At 35.8% G+C, this 20,762-nt stretch overlaps 1 protein-coding gene across 3 annotated transcripts in view; it reads right to left on the minus strand.

Annotated features, from left to right (window-relative positions):
* The window catches only part of LOC584889 (divergent protein kinase domain 2A), a 72,969-nt gene that overhangs the window by 17,925 nt on the left and 34,282 nt on the right, over positions 1–20,762 (minus strand). For all 3 annotated transcript variants that reach the window (XM_011663312.2, XM_011663310.2, XM_030973459.1), the window contains 2 exons: positions 2,301–2,445; positions 1,555–1,861 (listed from right to left, as the gene is read on the minus strand). In XM_011663312.2, the coding sequence (XP_011661614.1) occupies positions 1,555–1,861; positions 2,301–2,445 (452 nt within the window). The remainder of the gene's footprint in view (positions 1–1,554; positions 1,862–2,300; positions 2,446–20,762) is intronic.

Consider the following 20,762-nt stretch of genomic DNA (forward strand, 5'->3'; position numbering starts at 1 on the left):
TATGTGTTTCACATATTTTTATTTGATCGTCAGACAATAAATTGGCGTCGTTCGTGCGTTGAATGTGTGCGGGTACAACACTAACACCAAACTGGATATCAACATTTGCTTAATCCCTAGGGGCTAGTGTTAGTGAACAGGACATTTGTACGTAAAATATTAACACCAGCCACAAAGGTCGATTCAGCAGACGACAATTTTGCAAAATCGATAACACTAGCTACCGGAAGTTGACGATATTCAGAGGTCAAAGCCTTAACACCAGCTGATTTCCATTTCGGTGTTTAGGCTGGTGTTAGTGTTTATTAAACACTAACACCAGCCTTAAACACCCAACTTGAAATCACTCAATGTCCTTCACTGCTATGAGATCTAAAAACAAGTATTACAAATCATTTTGTATTGGAATGGCCATAACTGTAGCATATCATGACGTTGAATTTAGAGTGAGCGATTAATTGGTACCTAAAACTGATGTTCTTTGTTTTCTTGATCCCTCCTGAACAACAACCTTGAAAATGTGAATTACATTTTTCTAAAGTATAACAGACTAATTAAGGTACCTTTATATTGTAAATAAGGGCAGGAGACATATGAGTGACTGTCTAAAACTGTGTTCTGAATTAGACTTCCCCCAATTTTTTGTCAGAAGAATTTGCCTATCAGTGATTCGATATCTGTCCTACTTTATTGTTAAGTATTTAACCATTTTACGGGTAGTTTCTTATTTTTTGAACAAAATGGACACCTAAAAGACATCACTGTATTTAAAACAGTTCACTGTCTCAAATTTCAATCTAATCTTTGAGAAGCAAGACTGCCCTCTAATCCAAGGATTTGAGGGGATCATTGACATCTTATCGGACAAACTCAACAAGATCATCTTGTTTCCATCCCATTCCTTGAGTGCTATCACGCTAATGAAACCAATCCTGGTCCATTCTTTCAATATTAGTTGAGCTGGTGTTATCTTGCTATAAAGTAAATGATGAGTACTGTGTTCATGGTCTAAGCAAAATGTTGGCCTTCTTCTTCCTCTGTGTTTCAGAGGGTAAACAAAGATTGTGTCACTTTTGATTGAAGATGGTTGATTATTAACTGGGTGCCTTTCTTATTGATGTTAAAAGTACATAGTGTATAACATGATTTAGAAATGGGGTATACTAGAAGACTTGTTTGGTAATATGTAAATTAAGAGATATAATTCCAAAACTACAATGCATTAAAACTAGAAAACATCTAGGTTGTAGTGGTGACTTGTCCTCTTTTAAATTCAGATAAAGTCTATATTTATAGCCTACAAGCCAAATCAATTTCAAAATTCAAGGTTTAAAGATATAAGGCCTGAAATAGCCTGCAGAAAGAGATGCACAAATTGTCAATTCAGAAGGTTGTTTTTGGTGTGTTCTTTTTTTATTGCATATGATTTACTAATTGTGTGGTAATGAAGTTAAGTTGTCAATATTATAGATGGCTCGGGTTAGTTTCCAAGTAAAATGATATTTCCCACTGGCATTAAACTTTGACTAAAACAAGAAAATCGGCTAGACTCACTTGTGGAGGTCTGATCCTTATCGACAATCACCATACCACCAAGGTTCACGACCTTCAGCTGCCCTTCGGAGGTCATGACAAAGTTTTCATAACCAAAGTCTAGGAGCAAGACAAGCCACTTGTCACTGGAGTCATGAAAGTCTTCGATCATTTGGAGGATCTTGAGAGAGATGTCAACCCTGTCCTTCCATGATGCTTTGAGGTAGCTGCTGAGAGGTTTGCCGCTGGGTTCAGTCAAGATGACACGGCCACATTCTCCTAGGTACTCAGTGAAGTAAGGTCGGAGGGATGGGATGTTCCGGAAAAACTGATGAGAGTAAAAAGGAAAATATCTTTACATCTACTGAAGATAAATTATAATCAAAAATATATTTTCTAAAACCATTGTGCCTTAAAATCTCACTTGCCAAAGAGAAAAATACTCAATTACATCAAGTCATTGGTGTATATCAATTAAAACTTTGATCTTTTTCAAAAAATTGGTCGGGGAGGACCTAAAGCCATCAGGCCTCTGGTTGCTTATTAACAAGCATTTGTGCTTTCTTAGCAGTCAGGTAAAATAACCAACACTACTACTACTACTACTACTCTCTCCTTCCCTCTATTTTTTCATCATCGTCATCATCATCAATTCATCATCATCATCATCATCATCATCATCATCACCACCACCACCACCACAAGCACCATCACCACCACGACTACAACCACCACAACCACCACCACCACCACTATCATCATCATACCTTAAGTAAAGCTGGTTCTGGATTGAGAGCCATGGTTGTAGCAAGGATGGCCATCTCTGTTGATGCGATCCCTGTCCCCCATCTACTCACTCGATACAGCTGCTTCAACTCCTCAAAGAAATCTGGACTTGCACAAGTAGTTGCACTGTAGAAATAAAAAATAAAAAACATTAATAATGGATATGAAGCCAAATTGAGAGGATCTTTCTTATTTCTAGAGTACATGGTCAAGCATTTTTTCTTCTTCCAAAGCAAAGAGTATTTTCCTTATAAGTGTCTACATAGAGCCGGAAGGGTTCATGTAAACAGGATATTACTTTATTTTTTATTTTAAATATGGGAATATAGGCCTACAACAAATTAGAATGACTTACAGTGCCCATATATACCATCATTCTTAGATGTCCATATTATAGGAACTGAAATAACTTATAGTACGGTACACTGTCTAGTCATCATCAGTTCTAGGTCACTGAAAAGGCAAATGAAAAAGAAAGAAATAATGGAAGAAAGAAATAATGGAAGAAAGAAAGAGTAAAAAAAGAAGAAGAAGAAACTAGAATGCAACAGATAAAATGTATTCATGGGAGCATGATTTTAGCACCTACCAATGACATGTGAATAATCAGGAGGTATTGAAAGATACTAGAGGGAAAAAACTTCAAAAGAAATCTTTATTCAAACTTCAAAGCACACACACCAAAACAAAATGAGTCTTCTATAGGATAGCCTTTAGATATCCCGCTGACCTCTAAACAGTGACAATGTACACAGCAATACCACCTCTTATTTAGACTACCATGTTTGGTCCCTTTTCAATGAGAAAGCCTATGGGAAATATGGAGCAATACACTTATCAAATATTGACAGGTATGAAAGAGTTCATAAGTTCAATTTCCCAACCCTCTACAAACTTAGGCAGGGACCTACTTATATCTTTGTGTTTGATCTTACAAAATAACCGCGGCCACTCGAAGAACGAAGGACAATACACATGCACAGAGTAGATTAATTGCTCCTTTAAGCCAAAATTGCCACCATTTTCATCTCTGTCTATTCAAATTCAAAATAAGGCTACAACATACTTCATGGATGTAGTGTAATAGGGCCTGTCTGTTGCAAAACAACATGAATCATGTATACTCTTTACAACAATTTCATTTACAGGGAGACGGAACATGATACACGAACTCATTTTCACAAGCTTTCTGCATCCTTCTGGCAACAAAAGGATATTGACGTGACTAGGGAGAGAAGTGAACTTGAGCCATGAAAAGAAATCTGACCTACAAACTTAGCAAACCAAACATTCACAAACCTTGAACAGACCTCGAAAATAGGGGGTGGGACCAAGCTTACCCATTCATCAAATGCACAATAGCCTAGTCAGAATACTGGTAGAATCTAATCTTATGCTAGAACGCTCTACCAAAAGGTCTCTTTCAACCTTTAGATGTGTTGTCAAATTTCTTCTTTTTGTGTGCTCTCTTTTTTTCAAGTCAGTACAAAAAGGTTTGTTTGACGGAAAGTAAAGGGTGTCCAAGTGCATGAAACTTGTATTATTAGAGCGGTGTCACAGTTCCACCAAGCAAACACCATAGAAGAAAATACTTCCCAAATCCAAGGCTAAAAATTGGCATCATGTCTTTGAAGTCATCTATCTGTTATTCATTCATTGATTTTTCTTTATTAATGTCAACGTTAAGCTACTGCACTTCTCATTTCTTACCTTCAATCTATCAACAATCTTTGTAAGATTATGAAGAATGTCTACAAAAATATTGTAGCATGAAAAATAAAAAACAAGAAGTGATCATTGCCAGGTAAAAACTAAAAAACAAAATCCAAGGTTTTATATGAACTGAGCCTGTATTGAATGATGAATCCATTTCACCAATTCTCCCTTGATTGATGTACCTTTGGGGGGTAACCAAAATAATTACAAGCCTAATATGTCTATTTGTTGCAACTGTTTACATCATTCATGTATGTCAGAGGAACTTTTCCTCTGCCAAATAAATTATGATACACTGTCTCATCCTACTGATGTAGTGGATATCACCTGCTCAATAATGACAGTAGGTCTTATTTTGTGGCAGCACTCCAAACTTTCTGAACATTTCTTAAACATTTCAAAGTTTCAGTAGTGGCCTGTACTTTTTTGTTCAGAAGCACTTTTTTTCAAACTTGCTGAATGGTATGCTGACTTTTCTTTTTCTAAATTCTTAAAAGTTGAATTTAAACAATTGTCTTGATATTCCATTTCGAACTGTTTAATACAAACAGAAGTTGCATCTCTGGCACAATTGCAGATTTCTGAACACGAATATAGGAGCTAGGTGGGTGGTGGATGTACAGTTTATTTGTGTTTGGTAGGAGATTTTTGTATAGCTTGTATGATATATTGCATGAAACACAGTTGGTTAGCCCTGTTCGGAACAGCAAAGACGCTTTTGGCACATCACTGAATCAGGAACCAATTTCAGGTCATCTACTACCCGTCAACATCTTCTCATTTCAAACCCTGCTGAATCCGCTTCACGGTCTCGGAATTCAGGGCAATGTCCAGAGGTGCAACAAACTTCTTCCTTAGTAACTTTGTTCTACTTTGTCAAATCACTTATAAAACCAAGGAGAAATCCGACAGTACCTCCTTGGTAAAACTACCTTTTCATGTTGTGTGGAAGTCCTAAAGTGTGAAGAAATAGGGGAGGGGTGGTGGTTACTTTATATGAATGATGATGACAAACTCCATACAATGGGCAACAGAAATAATTTGTCCATGTCTGAATGAGCCAACGAAAATATTGCTCATAGTCCGCAAGGTTTTGTGTTATCCTTTATTTTCTTCATACTCTATATACCTATAGAGCCAGGGGAAGTCTTTTTAGGTTAATTTTATACATTCTACCAATAAACAATTTATTTTTCAGGTGATTGGTACACTTAAACGTGATTTTGACTTGTTGAGCATCAGAATGGGAATCACAATTGTAACTTGGTGTAAGGATGAGACAAGCCGGATTCCTCATTAAAATTAATAAATTGTATTTATGTTTTACAAATTCAGCAAGATATGAGTGTCCTTATTACACATCTATCACTCATCATGCCGAGCTAGATGTCAGCTATTAGACTCTATAATGACTCAATGATAGCATTTAAATTACTAAATGCCCACACCTGTATCGGACGAACCTGGTCCCTGAACGGATATTCAATCTGTCTTTACCTGGCGCAGAACAGAACTAGTTATTTTCATATCTAATACAAGTTTTGTATTCCGTCCTAAGATATAAACAGCCTGACCTTAATAGGGGCTGATGACTAAGGGGTATTACAGGTTAAGAATTGTTATTGGAATGGATTGAGTAATGACCTAGAAATTACTGACAGAACCCTATTCATGACGGACAGAACGCTATTTTTGTCTTACAAAACGCTATTTTAGCTCATTTTTTGGTAGACTGAAATGATAACTCATTTCAAAAAGCTATTCTCATCGAATATATAATTGATGAAAGAAGAATATGTATTTTTTAAATCATGACATAAAAATATTTTGTCAAAGAGCTGATTCCTAGTCAGAGCCAAATTGTAAAATAGCAGCATCAGATTGAAAACAAGAAATGAGCTGAGACAGGGGATAGCGGAGTTTGACTGACTTCAATGCAATGAGACAATGAACTATTTTTACAGGAAGTTCAGAACCGATGGGGGTAATTATTAAAGGAAGGGGAGATAGAGGAGGGGGAATGTGAACATCACTTTAGAGTTGTTTTGTACAATGGATAGTTCATTAACTGGAAGAAGAAAAAAGTTGGAGGTTAACCCCATACATGTCATCGGCAAATCAAATTGTACATCCTCGTAATTCAAGACATCTTTCATAAAAAGAAGCCTGGATGATAATTATGGCTTTCCTTGTAGCTGATAAATGATCAATGCAGTAGAAGAGGATATTAACATCACTTTCAGAAAAAAGAAAGACTGTGGCATTGGAGGATGTCACAGATTGGACATAAAATGACCAGACTTTTCAGGATAGAAGAAAAACGAGTTGGGTCACTTCTGTCCTTCTTCATTATTTTGTATACCATCTCTTTGTCCCTGGGATCCAGTATATAACAGGAAAGATGGGTATTTGGACAATCCCCCATGGGAATCACTAAATGACATACACATCTATTAATTGCTGTACTGTGTCACATTTTAAGCACAATATAAGTGTTTAGAAGGTTATTGAGGGCAATTATTTTCACATTAGATTTAGATAACCTAATAATGAGATTTGTGATCATGAAAGGAAGGCCAGACACATAAAAGATATTATTAGACATTTCAAATGAAATGCATTTTTGCAATACACATTCAATGTATCTGTTTCTTTAAATCATTACTTCAGGTGGTACTATACCATTAAATATGTTTTTTTTTTTTTTTTTTTTTTTTTAATATAATGAATTCTGTATCTGAATGTTTCTGTCAACACAGTCAGTGACCTGATCATGGTATGATGGATACAGTCCAAGATAACATTCCCATGAGGTACCATGGGGAAGGGAGGGAGGGGAACAAGAAAGTGAGGGGGGTAGAAAAGAGGGGGAACAGTCAAGTGAGGTGGGGAGGGTGGGAATAGCTCACAGCAGAGAGAGACAGAGAGTGACAGAGAGAGAGAAAGAAAGAGAAAGAGAAAGAAAGAGAGAAAGAGAGAGGGGAGGGAGAGAGAGAGAAAGAGAGAGAGAGAGAGAGAGGGGGGGGAGAGAAAGAGAGAGGGGGAATAAAAAAAAACAGAATACAAATAAAACAAGGCAAAAGGATAGAGAAAGCAATCAAGAAAAATAAATAGTGTTGCTAATCCCAGCCAGGACATCATCTCTAGAATAATACAAATGCCAACAAAGACTAATGAAAAATCATATTAATTTTAAACAATAACCATCATCCCATCTCCCTGCACTAACCAAGAACATTGACTTTTTGAGACATTGCAGAGCATGCCCCATGAGCACCCATCACAGGTGGACACTGGTGCTATGCAACGATCATCATCACTGTCATCATCACATAAAAATTCATAAAGATTACGTTTTTATTCTATCAATTTCTATTAAACATGCACTAGAGAGAAAAAAGACAAAGATTAGAAAATTTACATTGAAAGAAACATATGAAACAAAAAAGGATTCACAGGAGAAAGAGATGACTATCCTTGGTGTGACTCAACAGCTTAAGGTGTTAGGTTGCAACAAATTATTTTAACTTAGGTAAAGAAAGGAGTGATCATATAGAAAAAAACAGATTTAATACATTATTCCATGGCCCAAACCCTGCTAAGTAAAGGTGTAAGACTTCCCTTAGTACAGCATCCATTTCCCCTTAGGAGGAAACAGCAAGCATGACAATTTCCTTGAGCCTTTGAGGTGGAGAAAGCGTTTTGTCTTGGGATTTCAAGCAAATCCTATCCTTGCTAAACTCTGAACCCATAGGAAGAGAACATTCACTGGTTTCTCTTCTATTCATAATGTACTACGTGTGTCACACAATCGTGTTTGAAAAGCCTACACGAATATACAAAGAGTCCTAATCTGCTAAACTAAAGTGGGATTTTTACTTAGTGCCCATCGGACATCAAGTTATTAGCCTACTTCTGAAAGCTTATCTGTGTTCTAGATCTTATGCAAAGCAATGAGTAAAAAGTGCAATTTATAAAGCAGAAAAGTCTGGAGTAGCCATATTGCCTTTCGATATCAAGACAAGTCGGGAAATGCTACTTGACATAGGGATACCCAGTAGAGTTAGGTTTATAGTTTGGTTGAATATCTAGCACAGATGATTTCAGAGAATATAAGAATACTATATGGCAATATGCCCCATGCATATCACAATCTCAGCTGTTATTCAACAATACTTCTAAAACTTGAAATTGAATGACACTACAAGGGTTTAAGGTTCGAGCCCTTGCATGAAAGTTAGGTTCATTTCAGCCTCTCTCCACCCAGGTGTAGGATGAGTACTTGGTAGGAAACCAGCATAACTGTGATAAGAAAACAATGTGCCTGCATGACTAATGGTAACTGGTTGGAATACTCCCCAGTGGAATCGAGAGTGATCAAGGTTTAGTACAGAATCATCATTTCATCCATCGAGTGGATTAATTACAACCCTGTAGTGTAGAGCATTTCTATCAGTTACTCCTAATGGGAACAGGGGGGTGTTTCATCAAGCTGTTTGTAAAGTTACGCATGACTTTACAAACGACATGTAAATGAAGTGCCAGATAGGATGCCCAAATTTTTTTCTGATACTTCCAATAACCTGAATTACATTATGGCAAAAAACAAACTTTGCATTAAAAATGTTTGTTATAATAATATTAATCTACATCTGCACAGTTCAACTTTAGTTGATGCAGTTAAAAATGATTAAGCATCCCATTTGGCTTTTCATTTACGAGTCGTTCGTAAAGTCATGCGTAACTTTACAAACAGCTTTATGAAACACCCCCCAGCTCTATATAAAAGTCTACATAATGGTCTCTTACCTATACTATCCTCAAACTACTCAGAACTACCTATTATCATTGTGAAACATTCATGGGTAAATCTGCAAGGAATAATAGTTGTAGCACTTTTAAAACTCTCACCAACGGATCATACAACACTCTGAGTACAGAGAATATTATGCAGAATTTAAAAATTAAATTAAAAGGCTACATTCATACTGTAATAGCCAAAGCCCCTTCCCCTTCCCCTCAATCCCCTTCCCATGTTCAGTTGCCAAGGCAACACAAAATGACTGCACTCTTGTGACAAAGTACTATTGCTTGCCCATGCAAGCCTCATGTGAATTTATGTAAGAACTCCTCAACAACTTTGCTGATTGCTTGCAGACCAATCCTAACAATGAGTCACTAACAATCAGGGAGTCTACAGAGATTATATGAAGCCTTTGAAGGGATGTCAGAGAAATGACCAGCTGTTGTTCCTTTGAAAAAGGAATATGGGAAGTTGAGAACACAAACTGCATGATGTGCATATATTACCATAAATTACATCAAACCCCTGTGTGCTTGCAATAAACTAATCAGATCTCCAAGTTCAATCCAGCACCTACCCGACCCCTAAGATCCATCATCACTTCTCATACAATACTCATTTTTTTTATTGCTTGATCTTTTCTTGCTCTTCCCACAAGAAAACAGGAAACAGCGGAAATGATTCTGCAGATCATGTTTCACGATTGGACAATTACATGGATAATGTTGCTGATTGCAGATGAAAGATCCCTCTCTTTTTGCTCGAGAAGGTGGGGATATGTTTCCATCTTTTCCTTTCTCTGGCTCTGCTGATGGTAACCGATGTCATGAAAACCTAATCAAACATTTAGTTGCGTTTTCATGACTTGCACTCTAGGGGGAATGGTATCAATCTTCTTTTAAATCTAATATATATTTACAGAAGATACAATTGTAAACTTGACTGGGGCTAATGTCACAGTACAAGGAAAATTTTACCTCAATTTTTTTTTTCTCCAAAGATTTTAATTTACTGTTTACCAAACCTAAGCATCTCAGGAGTTGATTACATGATCACTGATCAGTGTTATGCAATTTTTTATATTTACTCTCCTGTAATGAAATAAAAATAACTGGAATGGAGTCGTGTAAGGTATCAATATACCAATGACCACAGTAACATTTAAACTGCATACAACAGGGAAAAAATACACAGGGGCTCAGGGCGAATTAGCCCCCGAAATGCCAAAAAGAGCCCCCGAAAGTCATACAAGAGCCCCCCCAAAATTTGCATAGAGTTCAATGCAAAACAAATTAAAGAGTGTTATTTTCATGCAAGCAAGCTTGAAAAGTAGCCCCCAAATTTTTTAAATAATTTATTCCCTGGCACACAACTGAGTTAGGTTGGGCATTGGCCATTGGATGATGCTTACAGTGTATATGGTGCAACAGCTAGGCCTGTAAAATTGTTTTTCTTGTCAGCACTAGTTAGTCATCCTAATTTTCATAAAAAAAATTATAATTGAATTTCCCATAAGAGTTCCAAGAAGCCAAAGGAATTGTTTAACAGTTCGCTAAAATTAGAGATTCACAAACACAATTCTAAGGTCAATTCATTCTATAAGTCTCCTTTTCTCTGGGAATTCAATCTACTTTTCAAAACATCTACTGTGAGTGATAGTTCAGGAGGGTGATATATCCCTTGTACAATCCCAACTAATATGTATTTACATTTGTCTTTCCAACAGAACTTACACACAGCCTGTACATGTATTTGTATGTTTTGTGTTTGATTGTATAAAAATGAAAAGAGAGTTATATTTCTCAAATCCAATGCAATCTTCACAGACGTGTTCAAATTCCATTCAGAAAATAATAAAAATTGAGCAATTATGAAATGTAGAACTGCATCTGACCTTCAATATTTTAGTATATTTTCCAAGTGATTACATGATGCTTTTTTCAGAGTTCCCTTCGCTAAACTAGGGTCTTCCTAAAATGCAACCCTACCAAGTACCATCTAAATCTGTCAATTAAGAACATATGAATGTTATTGATGTTTGTGTAATAATGTAATCATTCAAGAGGCTTTTCTAAAATACCTAACCTTGTAGCAATCTTACAAAATACTTAGAATTAGACCATAATCTGGTTATGTTCTCGATTTCTCAAACTGGCAATAACTTTTAAAAGCAACCATGAAACATGAAAGGAGAAGAAAATCACACTTGCTTTCTATAATGAGTCTTGATTGAACATGGAGGACATTCATAAAGATTTTGATAGCAAATCTACTGGAACCATTGTAGTATTAAATAGTTTAAACATCATAGAAGGTAACATTTTCTGAACAATTCCAGGAGATTAAAGACATATTAAAAGACTAAATTAAATCGGAAGGGACAGCTTATTAACGATTAACTGCTCATATTGTGTTTATTATCTGATGATCTGATTAGCAAACTTACTTTAAAAAAAGTTAAGTGGTGTGGAAGGACACTTCTAATAATGATGCTAGGTTTAAATGAAACTGTAGACAAAACAATTGTCAAGATAATCTGAACATCTTAAACGAAGTACATTCTGTCAGTATGGATTAACCGGGTTTTAAACAACTAATAGTGCGGGACAGACGGATTACAATTCTGTGGAGAAAAAAATAAAGATTTTAATCTACGGTAAGAATCTAACAAAAGATACACAAAAGATACTGTAGTTTATGGGACAATGCCCTTCACATTTTTAAAGGAAATCTTCTGCTGCTCTTGCAGATCGAGAATAAAAAAAAAAACAACAGGACAAGATTTTAAATTCATCTGCTATATTTCTGTCATAATAGCATATTTTGTGAATAGTACAACTACAAAGATTTACTCACTGTATTTCATCCTAGATTTATCAAGAAACCTATACGTTGATTTTAAACTGATTAACTTTTAGGTTAAACCAATTATTATTATTATTTATTTTTTTAAACTGCAAATTCTGTCAGAGATTGTACTGATTTGAACCAAAAAGTTGTTCAGAATAATTAGTACCTAATAGTAAATTACATTTTGCTGAAAATTCTAACACTTGAAAAATAGTAAGCAAAGACTCCATCTTAACAAGTGTTACAATATCTTGATTAACTATATACCGGTAGGCAGAATTTCCCCATAAGCTTGAATGTATAAAGGGCCTTATACTTGTTGTACACTTCTCAAAAACTGACGGTAAAAGAAAATTAATATGCAGGTGTGCCTTTTCAGCGCTTTGTGGGTGTTAATCCTTTTAAGGGTTGCATTGAAAATAATGATGAAAAGAAAGGTATCAATCACAGTTGACAGTTTTGTAAAACAGTCATATTATGGTTTTCATTCATAAGGCGTTACCTAAAAGAATGAATTGCATTCCACTGCATTTTGTTAACTATGTGTTACATTTTTTGTATAAAGTTTCTGTAAGAGCTTGTATTTTCATATCACTGTAGTTCAAATTGAAAGGTTTTCATAATACCATCAGAGAGAGAGAGAGAGAGAGAGAGAGAGAGAGAGAGAGAGACTGACAGAACAAAAGCTTAATGGTCATCACTGGATTGATGGAAGCCCCAATCTAGACAAATTCTTGGCTTTTCAAAGGACTCACAAATTTGTGAATTGTGATTTTCCCATCAGGTTTTTTACATCTCGCCGCCAAAGATACAGATTTTAATCCTGTCAGAATAGCTAGCATTTATTCAACAAAACCATGGCAAGGCCAAAGGAAATTATAATACTTGTCTATGAATGTAATTTGTGTCTAATTTCAATGAAGATCCAAAAGAACACAAACAACTCAATTGTGCATAGAAAGCGTCACAGATTATCAAAACTGTAAGAATACTAGGCCGCAGAGCTAGAGGAAAGTTCTATGGAATAATTTGAATAGTACTTGGTGCTTCCTAAATGGCCAGGCCAACCCAATTACATTATTCTATCACAATTTTTAGATCATAAGGGGTTTCTAAACTCTGAAATGCTACAAATACAAATTAGCTGTAGTATCTTGCTTTAATCTTGTGGCTTTCATTCAAAAGTAGTACATACATGTATAAGTGCCCTCAGTTTATGAATATCAACTAAATGCTGTGAGGGAGCTGATCTACTGTTAAGCCAATGAGGAAGAATACATTGGGGATGGTTTATTGAATTCAATAAGCAACTAACCACTAAACTAATTTATAAAAATGAGAAGTTAGGCAGAGCATTATACAAAAAAATATTGGTTATTAACCTGTATGATAAAGATAATGGATTGTGGTCATTGCAGCTAATTGGGCATCAAATTGTGTGAATATGATATCATGATGAACCAGCTTTGGATGCCTGTTTTCCAACATTAAGTCACGTACAAACTTGTGGGAATAGTTAAGGTCTCGAAACATAATAGAATAAAACAGAAAAGAAATATTACTCAGCAAAACCCAAAGATAAATCACTCATAATCATATCTCATTTCATTAAGGGGAGGAGTAGTCATCCTTATTACTTTTTAACTGTTATAAATGGCAATTTTGTGTTACATGAAGGCTTTGCAAGAAAAATGACTCACGTTCAGCATATCTGATCCAGAACAGCATGGGTCATTGCCCTGGCAGACACATTACCTAGGGACACAAACAGAGGAATCCGGGCCCGCAACAACAAGCCTTTCAAATGGGCCGGCACTCCAAAAGGATCTTCGTTATTTGCTAATCACAAGTCTTGTTCACACACTATCCACAATCACGCCTCTTTACTCATGGAGACTTTATGCTCGCTCGCTTGAGGAAAAAAACGTTTGCAGAATTATGTCAATATTAGAGCAGCACTAGCTGAGTTCAAATGTCCTCAAGGATAAAAGCTATTAAAGTCTTTCTTTTTCTGTCTGTGTCATACAATCACTCAATATTTATTTTACATACACATCTGGAAAATGAACATGAAGGACTACATGTATAAAAGATCCTGAAGATATATCTAAGGATCATGAACATACCAACAATTTACTTAATTTAAAAAAAAATCATTACCAGTCTAACTTTACAAAATGGTGAACTAAGCAACCTGGCAAGATATTTCAGTCACAAGCTTTTTGAAGGGAAATTTTTCTGTTGTTTTGACTTGTGAATAATATACGCCTACAGAATTGTATTAGGGCAAATTACATGTATGTAGTTCATTTGGTTACATACTGTGTACTAACTCTTTGATTGTAATGTTTTAAAGAAATTTTCTTGATCCCTACCCTAATTAGAGATGGGGTAAGTGTTTGCTATACAAATCATAAAGGCATTATATAGCCATTAGGGAACTGAGTGAACAATAAAAACAGATCAGCTATAGATAGAAAGGACAACAACAAGTTTTAATGCATGTTTAGGCTAATAAGTGCTTAGCTGTGGCCCAAACGTGGTACCTTGGGAAGTTTCCTTCCCGTGTGAACGTGTCTATTGTGAGGAAATCATGTACATGTATCTGGATATGGGGATTGATCTCCGCATATGATGCCAAAGGGGGCATTAACACGACTCCTCTATAGAGCATTCAGTCAACAATCTCATTCATGAATGAGGATTCATTTCGAATAAATATTTTTGGGGAGTGGTATATTTCCCAACTGGATAGATATATTGGATGTGCTCATGGTTGAATAATTCAGTCTCGATGATAAGCCAGTCAATTAATCAAGCATTCAACCAACATTGTTGTCAGATGCTGTGTAATATCAATGATATTGAATTGAATTCTTTCCATTCAGTCATTGCTAAGGTCAGAATCCCTTAAGGATATAGGGCATCAATTTATAGACTGCATTGATTTGTCAATAATAGATTCAGGGTGGATGAAAATTTACCAATTTTCTTGTTTGTGTGGTTTTTTGTCCATTTTCATCGCTGTCAAATTGGTATCAAGGTCTGAAATGGATCACCTGAAAGCTTGCAGTAATTTCTAAGATTAAAGTGAAAGACATGTATCCAAAGGCATTGTATCTCAATGATTGATGATGCCAACTGACTGAAGTTTCTAACTCTAGTCAATGACCATGACGCTTGAAGAATTGATTGATATTGCTCTTCTTAAAAAATATGAAAGAAAAAATAAATGATCGTAGTGAAATATTAAAATTACCTTGACCTTCACACTAGATTTGAGCTCTTAATCATTGATTTCAAGTTTACCAGTCTCTGTAAGAGATACAGAGATAGAAGGAGATTCAATGCAGGCCTCCTTGTTTCTTGTATCTACGGATCAAACACAATTCATACAGTTGATGGTTGTGAACCATTCTCCATCACTGACAAAGAGTATGAATTGTCGATCTCCTTTAGCCAATGCATGTCAAAGAGAAAAATCAGAAGAAAAGAGGAACATTTGGAAGGGAAAAGGCTGCAAAATATGTTTTTTATACAGTAGGCTACATTCCACCCACTCCCCTCCTCTTATATTAAAACCCCATCTATAAGATTTTACTTCAATCACCTATAAAATCAGAGACATTTGCCATAAGCCCCTGATCACCTACAAGTTTGTCCCTATCTTATTCTTGGTTTTTTGTCCTCAAATCCAAGTTGAAGCCATTAATCACACAATGTGAATGTAAAGTCAATGTCCCAATGCAGCTAGATCGTCTCTCATGAGACTACGCTGATGAGTGAATTTATGGGGCAGCAAATCACAGGAAACACTGTGAAATTGAGACTGGCTTTGCGGTAAACAATGACCTAGATCTAGAGTCTTCAAGACCAAGGTCTCAGAAGGGAGAGACTTTCCCTTAAAGTTTCACTGAATTTCATTTTCATAACAAAATATATGTTATTCAATATAGCAGAATGTGGCATATGATAAGACCTACAGCTGCTAGTTTAAAAGTTCTAACTAAAGATTATAGTACCACTGATTATTCTATTTGCCTTTCCCTGGGTAGAAGGTGCTTATTATGGTGTTCAACTCAAACAGATACATTTCAGTAGTAGCAATGGTCATTCCAATTGTATCCTTGGCAACGTGAAGAGGTAGATGACCCTAAGATGAGGAAACACTCTTCCAGCAAGAAGGAGATCATTTCTGATTCAAGAGGACATCGTTTCCCCTCCCTGAAACCTGAGAAAAACCATGGTAACTCTGCAAAAAGGCTTTACCTGTCATGACTTCACTTCTCACCAGTCATAGACCACAAAACCACACAAAACTAAAAATGAGCAAAGCCAGATGGACTGAGGTCTAGGGAGTATGAGTACATGTACATCCAGGCAAGTGATTTACCCCTCCCCCTCCCCCTTTCATTCAAAATGTTCTAAAATACACATCCATGTCCATGATGCACTATAGTCCTCTCTGTGAATCAATGCCAACTTAAGTAATTGCTTCCAAGAAGTTATAACGCACTGTGCTTATCCTGCCATCATGAATAAATCAAAAACTTTGCCAAACAAATCTGATGTGTCATTGTCATAAATGAGCAATATTGAATAAATATGTCTTCCCGTTTTCCAGGGAGCTGCATGTAAAATGGCTCAATGACTCTTCAAATCCTGAACAAAGAACTTTGAAGCGAATGCATGTTAAATTATAGCAACAAGAGAGTGCCAAACACATTGCTCAAAGCTTGAATAAATGCTCGGGCGGAATTATATCGCCACTGATTCAGTCTATCATTTTTTATACATAAAACTGGAGGTTATCTCAGCAGCACTTTGTTCACTCAATTAAATTTTGTTTGACTAGACATCATAAATCATAAATATGTATGTTAAATAAAAATGTTAGTTAAATAAAAATGTTAGGTAAATATCACATGAAATCTCCCCTTGTGCATGAATATCTCCTGTAATAATTATCACCATGCACTGCACTGCTAAATATCTCTCAAATTCCAGACTACTCATTTTCAACAACAAGGACAAACTGTAGCTTTAAGATGAACATTGCTAGGTTTTCTACATTCAAAATCTTATCCTTAGCACACACATGTCCAGGAAACTTTTAAATAAAACTAGGTTCAAGTGATCTGGATCATAACAAACTTTGCATGCGATTCTGCAATTAGAAGATCCAAACTAGACAATGTGACTGAGCAAACTTCCTTCCCCTCACTGTGAATCCTCATTAATGTTTCCTTTTTTCAGTTCAACCTTGTTCTTTTCTATTTTGCTGCTACACAAACCTACTACATTTAGCTGCTAAAGTCATACCATATTTTTCACCGACATGATTTTTGTTATTGAAATAACAGTACAGACAATAACATCATATCAATCAATGTGGTATCATTCATCAGTCTATTTATAATACTTTATCGTAATCCCTCAGGGCATAACGTTTTTACAATATACAGAAACAGAGGTGGTGGTGGGGGGGGGGGGGGGGGGGTAAATGTTTGTCACACCAGTCTTGTATATATCATAAATATATTTTATCAAACTCATATCTTTCTATGCCAATGTAAATAATGAATTGTGATCTGCTGCATGAGAAAGAATGTGTTTGTGTGTTGCCAATAAATTTTCAAGTGGCATCCTTTATCTCTCCCTGAATGGTTTCAAGATAGCTGAAAGTGCACAATAAAAGTCCAAATGATGCAATGAAAATTGAGGCATCTGACATTGAAATGTTGATATACCAAATACAGGTGACCTTGGGATGTTCACCCAGACAGTCATTATACATGAACCCTGATCTATCATTACAATGATAGGTCTATACTGCATCCTCGTTTTTCGTTGCCCATCTGATTATCATTCCTGTGAATGGGTCATCAATAGATTACTTTCAAGTACTAGCTGGCATCATGGGTGGCAATATGCTTGCAACTCCTAAAATATGAGCTGATTCCTGCATATTTTACGTGGAAAGTTGCACTGCATGGGATGGTTTATGATATCAACAAATGATTTCAGGTCAAGATAAGTACATTCCATACCCATTTAGGGTGATGGAATACAAAGCACTTTCAACTTTCTCACAAACTACAACTAAACTAAAAAGGTGTCTTGAATATGGATCGGGTTCGAGGTAACAAATATTCTAGTGTCAGTTACCTAATAGTAAATTCCCATCTAATGTAATTAAATTATCAGATCTAGGGTACAGTATACAATAAACCTACTTTAATACCAAGAAATTCTTGACAATTACTCTTTTCATATAATAGGTATTGCTTGCATTAGCTGAATGTATAGGTGCAAAGAATGAAGCAGCATTTGTCCTCCATTTTATCTTCTCATTGTCTCCCTAAAACTTCAAAAGCAGTCCTATCACAAAACGTGTTTACATGTCTCCTTCAATTATGTTATTATCTGTCATTATCTTTTGCCTTCACAGGTTTTTTGGTTCTCAGAAATTACTCAAAAGGGGCTACCTGTCTGGAATATTTAACTCTCAATGGTTAAGGTACTAAATGAGTTGTTGAAAGCAAGGATATACGGTATTTCTCCTTGGTTGAAGGGATAATGTGTGACTTTGCAGGTACAGTTGTATGATGTACAAGAGAGAGAGAGAGAGAGAGAGAGAGAGAGAGAGAGAGGAGGGAGAAAGAGAAAGTCAGACAGAAAAGACACAGAGAGAGATAAAGAGAAAAATAGAGATAGAGAGAAAGAGAGAGAGAGAGAGAGAGATAGATAGATAGAGAGGAGGTAAATGAGAGGAGGTAAAAAAGATACAGACAGTATGTAAATGGGCCCATATACAGGGTGTTAAAAGACACACAAAAATGGATAAAGAGCCAAGAGAGCTAAATTGAGGGATGCTACATCATGAGCTGATAAAATATAATAATTGTAGACACACTTGTATAAAGGGAAATCCAATATTGATAGCAAACAACTAAAAAGGAAAGCAGAAAAGTAAAAGAGGCAGTTTCCATTCTGTTCTTCTTTTCTTTAATTCAATTCAAATGAATCTTATGACAATATTGGATTGCCCTTTAATTAGTTTATGTTGCATTAGACAGCTGTTCCCCCAAACAATATCTGCACGTATCTTTGGGGATGTCTTTCCCCTAAATAAAAATAAATGGTGCATGAAATAGGACACAAATCGTTGATAATCCCTTAGAGTTTCTTTCTCTTAGAAAAGCTTCTTAACACCTTTCTTTTTAACTCCAATCCGCTTAAATTGAAAACAGACCTATTCCTAGGGCCTACTGCACCAAAATTTCCATTTTTCGTACATGAATGACAGGTCCTAATTGGCCGACAATAACCCGGGTGGTTTAACCCATCCAAATTGGGGTCAACGGGCCTATTGAAGGGGGACTTGGACCACTTAAAGGAGGGCCCCGTGGGAAAGGGTCCTACTAAGGTAAATAGGACCTGGCAGCGGCTTTCTAAGATGGTAGTAACAGTAGTACATGTACTATGTTCTTGTAGACTTTATAGTACAAGAATATTGATTTACAGTAAGAAAAAAAAGACATGCTGTTACAAAATTTCTGTAAAATGTAGACCTATGCAAGTATGAAATTAAAAAAAAAATATCTGTGTTGCTCAGATGCAGAACTTTAAGGTAATACAAAGTTTTGGTATGGGGTCGTGAATTTGCTTCAAATTAACATATTGGAAGCATATGCAATCCTACAATATTCACTGATCGTTGTCTCGGTCGAAATCGACTCTAAAGTTATGAAATTGTCAATAATAAACACTTAATGTTGTATAGCTCCCTCTCAAGGTCAAGATATTAATTAAGCTATAAAACAATGTTTCTTGACTAAAATCAACCGATTAGCTATTCTCGTTCGGAAATTATATACCACAACTACATATTCTGAGATTTTCATGGTCGCAGCTACCATTGTACGGCCGTAGGAGATATTTGAAATTTATCAAAATTTACCAGGAGCACCGGTAAATCCTTTTATTCAATTTTTCTCAAAAGCAGAAGTGTTTTAGGAGCTAAAGATTTTAGTGTTTTTAATACATCCACAGGGGCATCCAAATATATAAAAATTGTAAAGAATCACTATCAAACCATTTTTAAACATTTCCCAAAACTTTGTAATACCTTTAAGTTTGGGGAACAAAGTTTATTTGTCCCCTATCTATCCACTTTCCCTGACTTTTGATGTTGTTTCAAAACCTGGTGCATTCTGAGGTTTGCCTCTATGCATTCCAGAGTGTTGTCTAAAGCTGATATTTAACCAATTGACATTTTATTTTTAAACCATGAGATAATGGTCTAAAAAAAAAAGAAGGTATGATCTAATCATAACTAGTTGCAGGACCTGTGTTCTGTAGACAGCAATGGCTTTCAAGGGATTAAGTAGTATGGCTACGAAAGTATTGAACATCTGCTCAACAATTTGTGATTTTCTTTTGGGCATTTACAAAGTCTAAGAAATCATCTCTATTTGTTACATGTATAGGACCTACATGGAAATTGGCATCTTCACAGTCCAACATAACTTATAACCCATTGATGATGCAAGTAGAAATCACTGATGCTTTGCACACTTATCTTCATCATTTTCATTAAACAAAATTGCAGTAATTCATACAAAAATATACAAAGATACGTGGATTGTTGAATTTTCATCCACAGGCCTTCTTTTTTCTTACTAAAAATCCTCTATTTAGACTGACATAAACCCATATGACCTCAACACAGATGGTTACCATGCCTGCCCACACTGAACTTCACCTTTAGATACAAGACAATGGCTGTTCATTTGTGAAGGGTATTTTGTCAATAATTTCTGACACTTTACAGATGGGTCTTTCTACGATATACAATAGGAGTATTTCATATGCTCAATTCTGATTGAATCGATGAAATGATTTTTGAAAGAGATTTCTAAGTATGGGTCCCATTGAAGTATGGTGAAACCACAAACAGGTCTATATCAAGCCTAGTATACTAGCTGATCAGGAACAAGAAATAGCCGACCTCACATTAAAAGCTCCTAAAACTGGATGCACCACAAGAATGGCATTTAAATGGAACTCA

This window comes from Strongylocentrotus purpuratus, unplaced genomic scaffold (assembly GCF_000002235.5).
Source record: "Strongylocentrotus purpuratus isolate Spur 01 unplaced genomic scaffold, Spur_5.0 spur5_scaffold_6, whole genome shotgun sequence".
Lineage (NCBI taxonomy): Eukaryota > Metazoa > Echinodermata > Echinoidea > Camarodonta > Strongylocentrotidae > Strongylocentrotus > Strongylocentrotus purpuratus.